Source organism: Rattus rattus, chromosome 9 (genome assembly GCF_011064425.1).
Source record: "Rattus rattus isolate New Zealand chromosome 9, Rrattus_CSIRO_v1, whole genome shotgun sequence".
NCBI lineage: Eukaryota > Metazoa > Chordata > Mammalia > Rodentia > Muridae > Rattus > Rattus rattus.
The window spans coordinates 11855497-11864762 of NC_046162.1; the positions used below are offsets into that span (position 1 = coordinate 11855497).

General features: G+C 50.5%; 1 protein-coding gene across 2 annotated transcripts in view; it reads right to left on the reverse strand.

Annotated features, from left to right (window-relative positions):
* Ciita (class II major histocompatibility complex transactivator) overlaps window positions 1–9266 on the reverse strand; it is a 47211-nt gene that overhangs the window by 33273 nt on the left and 4672 nt on the right. Inside the window, exon 1 of one of the 2 annotated variants that reach the window (XM_032912354.1) lies at window positions 6316–6455. The exons of the other annotated variant lie outside the window; for it this stretch is intronic. Coding sequence (XP_032768245.1) covers window positions 6316–6358 — 43 coding nt within the window. The 5' untranslated portion in view covers window positions 6359–6455. Of the gene's footprint in view, window positions 1–6315; window positions 6456–9266 lie in introns of those variants that run through there. 2 annotated transcript variants of the gene reach the window in all.

A 9266-nucleotide genomic window follows, 5' to 3' on the forward strand; every position in this document is an offset into this window, starting at 1 on the left:
GACCCAAGGATGTTGGGGAAGGGCTCTAACAAGCCTGAGCACGACTAACATGGCGCCGGCAGGTCTGGCCTTCCCTGATCCCCTCTTTCTTGTTGAACCATTACATTCCTAAAGAGATCCACCAAAGTCCATCCTTATTTGACCACTTCCTTGTGCCTAACTTGGCTGACCACCAAGGTCCAGCAATCAAAGTGCATTATCTGGTTACATGGACTAATAAACCCAATCAAGGCTTAGCCGACACAGACTTCCCCTTTTTCTCCTTCAAAACTACTTCTGCAGAGACACCTCCCCCGCTGCCACTGCCTGTCTCTCCCTGCATGTAAGTCTGCTTCGTGCTGAGTGCAGGGATCATGCATGGGACATGCCTAGCACGGGGTCTGCAGCCGAGCCCAGGATCTTCACTTTCTGTGATTTTTGTCATTTAACAGTTTTTGTTTTGTTTTGTTTTAAAAGACAGGGTCAGGCTATGCTCTATGCCAGTCTGGTCTAGAATTCAGTCATCCTCCTGCCTCAGCCTACCGAGTGCCAGATTACCGGTGTGCCCTGACATACCTGGCACCTGGTGTGGTGCTTTCTCTGGTGGTTAGCGGAATCCTCTTTGGGCTTTGATGCCTGACAAGTCTGAGAGCATCATCCCAGAGACTTGTCACTGCTTTCCTGTCATTTAATATGTGTCTCTCCCTCTCGGGCTGTAATTACTGTTAGCATTTCTTCTAGGCTCTGCCCCACAGTTGCCTGGCAACAGCCAGGTATGACTGACTCACTATAAAAGGGGCTGCTTGTCCCCTCCTCAGTCTCTTACCCTCTTCTCTCTCTGCCTCTTCTCTCCCCATCCCCTCCCCTCTCTCTCCAAGTATTCATGGCTGGCCTCGCCTCCTCTATTCCCTCTCCCCATGCCCTAAATAAACTCTATTCTATACTGCACCCATCTGGCTGGTCGTTCAGGAGGAAGGGATGAGTGCCTCAACATGGACCTGCAGAGGTACCCCCTCCACCTCACCATACCTTGTCTCTACCAAACATATCCCTGGCTTCCTTTTCTTCTCTATAAAACACAGTAACTACTGAATCCCCACCCCTTGCCCTTGTGATGGGGGTAGGGGATCTAGAGTCCTGTGCACACCAGACAAGACTTGTATCACTAAGCTAAGTCCCTAAGGCTTTGGGTTTCGTGTTTGACTTCCTTGGGGGTACTTTCGTTTTGCTTCTGAGATAGCGTCTCCTCGTGCTTCCCCGGGCTGGCCTGGGACTTGATCCCCTTGCTTCAACCTCCCAAGCCCTGGCTACCAGAGTGCACTGACTGCACCTGGCAGCGCTCCACCTTTGAACCCAGCGTCCCCCACCGTGCTCCTCACCTCACACTTGCCCCCTACTGATGCTGAGGAACAGTGAGGCTGGGGCTGAAGAGACTGCTGAGTGGTTAGGGGCACTTGCTCCTCCTGCAGAGAGCAAGTTCGGATCCCAGCACCCACATCGCTCACAGCTCTCTGAATCTCCAGCTGCAGAGCATGGAATGCCTCTGACCTCTGCAGCCACCTACAGTCACATGCTCGTGCCCACATGTACACACACCTACACATAATTAAAACTAATTAAATTTTAAAAGGGGGAAGACTTTACTTCCAAGGTCACATGTCTATCCCCTCGACAAGCAGGCTGCACTGTTTAGCTTGCCTGGATCCTCCATAGTTCTGATTCTGCAACGTTCCCCACATTCTGTTGTGTTTTCCATACTTCTCCTCAACTGGAAACCTCAGAGGCAGACCAGACGCTTCTCCCATTCTTCTGGGTTCCTTCTTGAAAGTTTCTCCGCAGCCTTCTTTGGCTGTTGACTCCAAGTGTGGCCTGTCCTTTCCTGGATTTCTCTACAGATCCATCTTTCTTTCCTCTATCACCTGGTCTGCCTGGACCTCATTTAATTACCTCAGTATTGTCTGTGTACTAATATTTTGAAGAAGCAGAAATGTGGGGTTTTTGTTTGGGATATTTGTTATTATTGTAGTTGTAATGGTAGTAGTAGTAGTATTTTGAAATATGGTTTCACCATTTAATCTTGGCTGGCCTAGAACTCACTAGATAGACCAGGCTAGCCTTGAGCTCTCAGCGATACACCTGTCTCTGCTACCCAATGGGGTTAAAGGCATGAGCCACTCACTATACCAGGTTGTTGGGGGGGGGTCTTTATTAGTTTGTTTAAGTAAGGGTCTCAATGAGCCTCCTGTGTGCTGGGTTACAAATGTGTGTGGCTCAAGTGTGCTGATTTTACAAGAAAGCTACTTGGTGACAGAGATGACTCAGTCAGTAAAGGGGATCTCCACAACCCACACCCTGGAAGGAGAGAATTGACTCCCACAGGATGTCCTGTGACTGCACAGGTATGCCATGGTTTTAGTCCCCCCCCTTCACCCTACACAACCAAACAAATCAGCAAAGGTAAAAATAAATAAATGAAAGAAATCTAACTGGGTATGGTGGCTCACACCCGTAACCCCAGCACGCCAGAGGTGGGGGTAGAAGATGGCAGTGGACACGAAGCCATTTGTGGTTCGAAAGAAAGAAATAGCTATTTTCTTTTCCCCTCCTCCTCTTCCTCTTCTTCTTTCTTCTGCCTCTTCTTCTTCCTCCTTCTCCTCTTCCTCTTCTTTTCAGGAATACATTTTTTAAATCAAAAGCAAGTAGCCGAACACATTACTTGACAACAATATTTAAAGGTAGCAACATAATCCACAGACTGCTGGGCATGGCAGTGTACACTTGTAATCTTGGCACTTTGGTGAGGCAGAGGCAGGAGATTGCCAGCTTGGGGTACGGGGAACCTGATATCCCAAGGTCTCAAAATTATAACCCAAACAACTGCAAACACAACAACAACAAACCAAGAATCAGTTCACAGACTGAAACAAGCTAAGCGCCAGCAACGGTGCCTGGGAACGCGACACATGGCCTCCCTGTTAGAACATTCCCTGCCGTGTGTTCAGACTGGGGGTGCAGCAGGGATGAACCCTGGGCTGTGCTAACAGAGGAAGCCAGACACAGGAGGCCAGCACTGAACGGCTGCACTTACAAACCACTTAAGCAGTCAGAATCGGGGAACTAGGTAGTACAGTGGAAGTCACCAGGAACTTCAGAGTCCAGAGTTTCCATCTTGGAGGGTGGAAAGTTCTAGAAAGAGATGCACGATGGTTCCGAACACTATGAGCATGCTCAATAGTAAATGTACGCTGCATATTTTCATCATGATTTTATGAGATCACTCTCTATTACTGCCTTGAATGGCCAGGGAACAATGATGCCACCGCCTGCCACCAAAGCAAAATAACATCTCTGTCCCCTTAGACTATCTTTGCTGTACTGCCAAGTTTCCTTTCAACGGCCGGCTCAGAACCCACCAGCATTCATGGAAATTCACATCAGCTACCCAAGCAGCAGACATGGTTCTCTGGAGATCTGGGTTCAAATCCTAACTAAGCTCAACCAACTTGCTATATGGCCTTTGGCAAAACAAAATCAAACGTAAACATATTAATCGGTAAGTGTTATATATCATTATAGGCTATGTGCATATAAGATATTATATAATACTTGATTGTACGTATAAAGCAGATTGACATATGTGGATATATTAACAAGCCTTTAGAAACAGTAACGCAGACCACTTCTCTCAGTTTCCGCAGATCACGTAGACAGTAAAGAGGTGGCATACATTAGTGCCTCTCCTTGAAGCTAACAAGAATCACAGGGGAGTGGTGGTTTAACCAGGTTCCCGGACTCTGCACTCAGGGAGCATGTGGAGGACAGAGAAGTGAGGCTTGGCACCCAGGCCTTCCGGAGATCGTGGGGGAGGGACCTGGTATTGGCGAACAGGGCCTGTGCGGAGCTCAGACCCCTTGAGTGGGTCTGAGGACCCTGTGGCCCTGGGACCTGTCATCAACGACCTCTCAGATTTCCAAAACTTGTTCAGTCACCTCTGGAGGCTCCTCTTCACCCGCATACAGGGAAAGCAGGTTTTGTAGTCGGAAGGGGACGCTCCTTGGCTACACCAGGCTACAGAGGAGGAAAACCCCATTTTCTTAATCTGCCCGAAAAGTTGTATTTATTTTATTTGGAAACACAGAGTTAAGGCTTTGTTCCGAAGTGAGGAACTCCAAACATTGAGAGGAAGAGGGCCACGAGGAAGAGGGCCACGCTGTGGGGGTACAGATGCGTGAGGCCTGGGGTGGAGAAAGAAGCTGTAGGACTCTGAGGAGGAGGGTACACGCATAGGGTACCATTCAACGCTAGGCACAGTGGCTACAGCTCTCAGTGTCTGGGTCCCCAGGAAAGCTCTACCCACCTGCTTTCAGCACTCAGCAACTCCCCTTAAAGGGTGCAACAAAGTAAGGTGGATGCCTCCACCTAGATGGTCAAGTAAGTGCACCCTATGCTGTCTCTCCGCCAAGTCCTCACAAGAAGAACCCTGTACCCAGATTCCAGAGGTGGTCTGTCCCAACTCGCTATTGAAGGTCTAGTAAAGGTGGCCCCTGGTTCAAGGTTCCTGCGCTCTCAGTAAATGTTGCAGATTGATAGAGTGCACGCCTGCCAACCCCTCCCTCCCCCCAATCCTCCGTTTGAGTACCAGAACAGCGGACACTACCGCAAGGCTGTCCCTGCCACCTGCCTTCACTACTAGCTCTGCTCATAGCCTCGGAGTTCTGGCTCCCAGCTCCCTGCTCCCAGGTCCTGCATACAGTCAGTCCAGGATCCAAGCAGCCTCTCTCCCTCCTGCGCACCCATCCAGCCTTTTCCAGCTCCCGCTGTCTGACCTCGGACAAACAGTCGCCAGTCTCAGAGCCTCGGATTAACTTTAGCGGCTGCAAAGGGGATCTTGGAGACACCTACCGCGGCTGGGTCCCCGCGCTCCTCAGTGCTGCCGGTAGTCTCCCTGCCGCTAGCTCTGTGGCTCCTAGGAGCTTGGGGCGGGCAGTCTCCTGGCAGCTACCTCACAAATAGGGAGTATCGGTGGCGCCTTTTTCCCCTTTCACTTTCTATCTATACCTTCAGGAATATCGGTGGCGCCTTTTCCCCCTTTCACTTTCTATCTATACCTTCAGTTTTGGGGCAAAGGCAGAGCTAAGGAGGAACCCCTCCTCCCAGAAAAGTGATATCCACCGCGCGTGCTTTCTCGGAAGCTTCCACCCACATGCAACCCAAGTTTGCTTGGACTGAGTGTTCCCGGAGGGTCCCTCCCTCCACGCAGATCTCACTTAGACCAGTCCCTGCTCAGGAGGAGAGGACTGAGAATTTGAGTAGAGCTGAATTCCAAGGCAGGGGCTTGGTTTGCAAGCCACCCCATCTATACCCCTCGTGGCCCTCTTTTTCACTCTAGCTCAGCCCAACCACAAAGAGAGGCAAGCTGCCCCTTGAGGCATTTCGACCTGAGCTCTTAGATGCCCTGCTTCCCCAGGACATAGGTCCTTTCTAAAGCCCAGATTTTCTTATCTGCAGCTGAGGTACTGAGTCAAGCTTGCCTCTGACCTCTCTCTCTCCCACCCAGAACCTCCAGCTGCATGGCCATGGAGCTGAGCTGGGACACTTGTCACCGTGATTTAGGCGGCATATTTCAGGATAGTCTGAGGAAAGGGATCCCGCCCCTTTTAACCAACATTCCACTGGGCATCTCAGATGACAGGAGTTACTTACAGTACCAGATGTTGTTGAACCCTTGATTCTCCCCGTTACCCTACTACACATCCCCCCTGAACCCACTATGTGCTGGCTGAGGAAAACTGAAACCAAGAGGCTGGTGGTGGTTCAAAGGCACAACACAGATGCAGCCAGGAGTGTAGCTGGGTGGTAAGGCCACCGCGCTGTCTTCAAAGCAAGTGCCACACCAAGCACCGCCTGTACCCTCTCTTAAAAACCGTTCGGAGACTAGAGAGAGCAGACTCTGGCAGAGACCCTTTGCTTACTTTATCCACTGCAGGCTTGATTACGGTTTGGGAGTGCCAAGCTTCCCAGGGATGGAATGAGGTCTCCTATAGAGGTACCCCTCAGTTTACCCAAAGACAGATCTAGGCTTGAGGTGTAGCTCGAGGGCAGAGAGCTTGTCGGGCATGCGCAAGGTTCTAGGTTCAATCCCTTTAGGGAAGAGGAGAAAGAAGAAGAGGAGGAGATGATACCCCCAGAACCTTGGTGTGGCTGAGAGCTGCCAGCAGTGGCCCCTGGAAGTCTGAGTGCAGGTGCCACCTCTGCTGGGAACGGTGGAACCACCCAAGACCTCGGCGTGCTTGTGAAAGCTCCAGTCTTAACCACTGTCTCCAGTCAACCCTTTACCTTGCAGGTAAGACCCAGAAAGGCCGGGAACCTGGCAGCGCATGATGTAGAGAGAGGAGTGATGCAGCAGTGTCTGTGGTCCAGCTGGTGTGCCAAATGTCTCCAAGACGGTCCTCAGATGCCCAGGTGGGAAGCAGGCAGCCTCATGCCTCACAGGCCTCCTATACCAGTGAGGAGCCTACCAAGCCCAGTTAGCATGCAAAGAAGGCAAGCAAGGGACCAGCTGAAAATTCTCCACAGCGATGGAGCCCCAACAGCTCATATCCTGTATTTGGGTACCCTCTAATTTGCCCATGCTCCCTTAGCTACCACAGCTTCTTATGGTAATTTCGGTTCCTTTTTGTGGGCCAAATTGGGTGACCACAGAATGCTGCACCTCAGCTGAGACACTGAAATGGTAATTGCAGTGGACACACAGTCTTCTGCAGCACAGGACCCGCACCAGACTCCAATGAATGACCCTAAGATAACGAAGATCTATTGGGGACGGGACGAGCTCTAGCTTCTGCCCACAGCACACTGCTTTGAACTTCTCTGGATAGACCATGGTTGTTCATGCTAACATGATGTGCTAAACCCCAAGTCTCACCCAGAGTGTTGACACTAATTCAGTAGCCCAAGAGCTAGCCGGTTTAGGCTAGCTGTGGTAATAGGCGACACTGACTCAGGGAGAGAGTGAGTACCTCTCCACCCTGCCCGTCCTTCCGGTGACATCAGTGAGCAAGCTTTAGCTGGAGCTCATCTGTTGTTAATGCCTCTCTAACGACCAGCCATATCTGACTTGAACCGAATAACACAGCTCTAATAAACCTTTGAAAACCGCGCGCTGGGGCTGCGGCTGTAGCTTGGTTGGTAGAGTCCATGCCTAACCTGACAAGGCCCTGGGTTTAATCTCCAGCACCACACAAACAGGATGTGGAAGCAATTCAATCAAAACTGTAGGGTCCCCCTCAGTGCTGTAGAGAATCGGAGACCAGCCTGACTACCTAAGACGCTGTGTGAAAACAAACAAATGATGCTATTTGGGCACTTTCCCCTCCTTGTGGCGGGAAATAAAACTTTCTTTGAAAATGAGTTGCACATGGGTTTGGGAAAACAGGTCAAGTAAATGCTAGTGTGGGTGGTATATAGATAAGTGAGGACTGGGAGGTTGGTGGTGAAGAAGATGGATTCTGGGGGCCAGCCCAGGAGATAAAGGGAGGTTTGGCTGCTCCCGGCAGGTACAATAGCATAGACCCATCTGAGCTTTTGTTTCCCTGTGGGGAGAATATGTGTAGTAACTGTCTCTGTACAGTGACCGTTTTAAAGTCATCATCACTACTTGCAAAAGTCCCAAGAAGGAAGTAGACAAACGAGAAACGCTAGGAGTCAATCTGAAACAGTCCGTTTGGCGAGAAAACACAGTTAGTAGTAAAAATCACACGATTGCCCCAGTCCTGTCCTCATGACAGCATGACACCGTGACATGCTGACATCTACTGCTCTGTTCTCCTGAGACACATGCAGACTCCTTCTTGTTTTTACTGGCAGCCAGTTCTGATGGACCCAACTGCCCTAGGCTCGCATCACTGAGAAGGGTCTGTGTTACAATGGCGGTTCAGCCTGAATACACCTGGCTGGCAACAGCACTTCTTACCTGTGATGTTACCTGGTCTCCCCACATCCTTTCTGAAAGCCCTAGACCCATTTCCACAAGAACTAAGTAGAAGCGTTCTCAGGTCTGTGCAGATGATTTCCAAACAGGACGGTCATAGGTGCCTTATGTGCTCAGCAAGCACCGGGTGCAGCCCAGAAGGACAACGCCAGAGATGCCGGGCTATGGACCCATCTGAGGCCAGTGGAGGTGGGAAATATGCGGAAGGATACAGGATCGCTTAGGCAGAAAGTTATTGCCCTGGGATGAAGCGAACAGAGATGAGGGGTGGGAGGGAGGTCACGCTAACGCTGGGCTCTCTCCCTTAAAGCACCTATGTGGGAGCTGGGAAGATGCTCCACTGGCAAGGTGTTTGCTGTGCAAACATAAGGACCTGTGCTCAGATCCCAGCATGTGAAAACCTGTCACGGTGTCCCGCACCTGTAATCTAGAGCTGGAGGATCCCTGGGTGCACCCGCCTCAGTCTTGAACAGTCAGCAAGCTCCAAGGCTGGTGAGAATCTCAAAAGGTTAAAAAAAGACATCAGGGGTGGTCTCTATACACAGACATACACATGTGCATGCACACATGCCTCCCCAAACATGTACAGATGTACAAACATGTAGGTGTATGCTCCCCCACCACCCCAGGACACACACACACACACACACACACACACACACACACACACACACACACGATTCTGGAATTGTCTGAAAAAATGTTAGGCATTAATGTTTTGGTGATCAAGGCTGACTTGAGTCCCAGGTGCTATAAGTGGCTTGCATCATGGTTTTTGCTAAGCACACAATTCCCAGTGGAGGCTAAATAAGTGACCAAGGAAAGGGGGATAAGAAAAGGAGATAAAAAGTGAAGGGTAAGTGACTAGATAGGATATAAGTGGTAGGTGAAAATGTAGCCTCTAGGTGGAGGGTGCATGGGTGCCCTGGTGGGCAGGTAGGTCGCTAAGGCACTATATAACTATACACAGATGAGTGAACAGACAGAAAAACAGATGAGGGGCAAGGCAATATGGGTCATAAATGGATTAGTGGAGCAATAGATTATAGTAGGTGGGGGGCTGAGGAAGGTGTGCTGGAGGGACACAGAAAGTGGCCAGGAGGTGACTAGAAAGAAGTGTGGGTGATAAATATGACACCAGGGGCCCCATCCACTCAAGGCAATAGCAACGGAATAAGAAATGGTCCCTGGCTGAGACAGGCGCCACGTTCTGGGGGAAGAGGATACGTGGCAGACTGGCTGGGAAGAGTCTCTGTGAAGTGCCAGGCACTTCTTTTGGGACTCCTGGGAGTGAAAG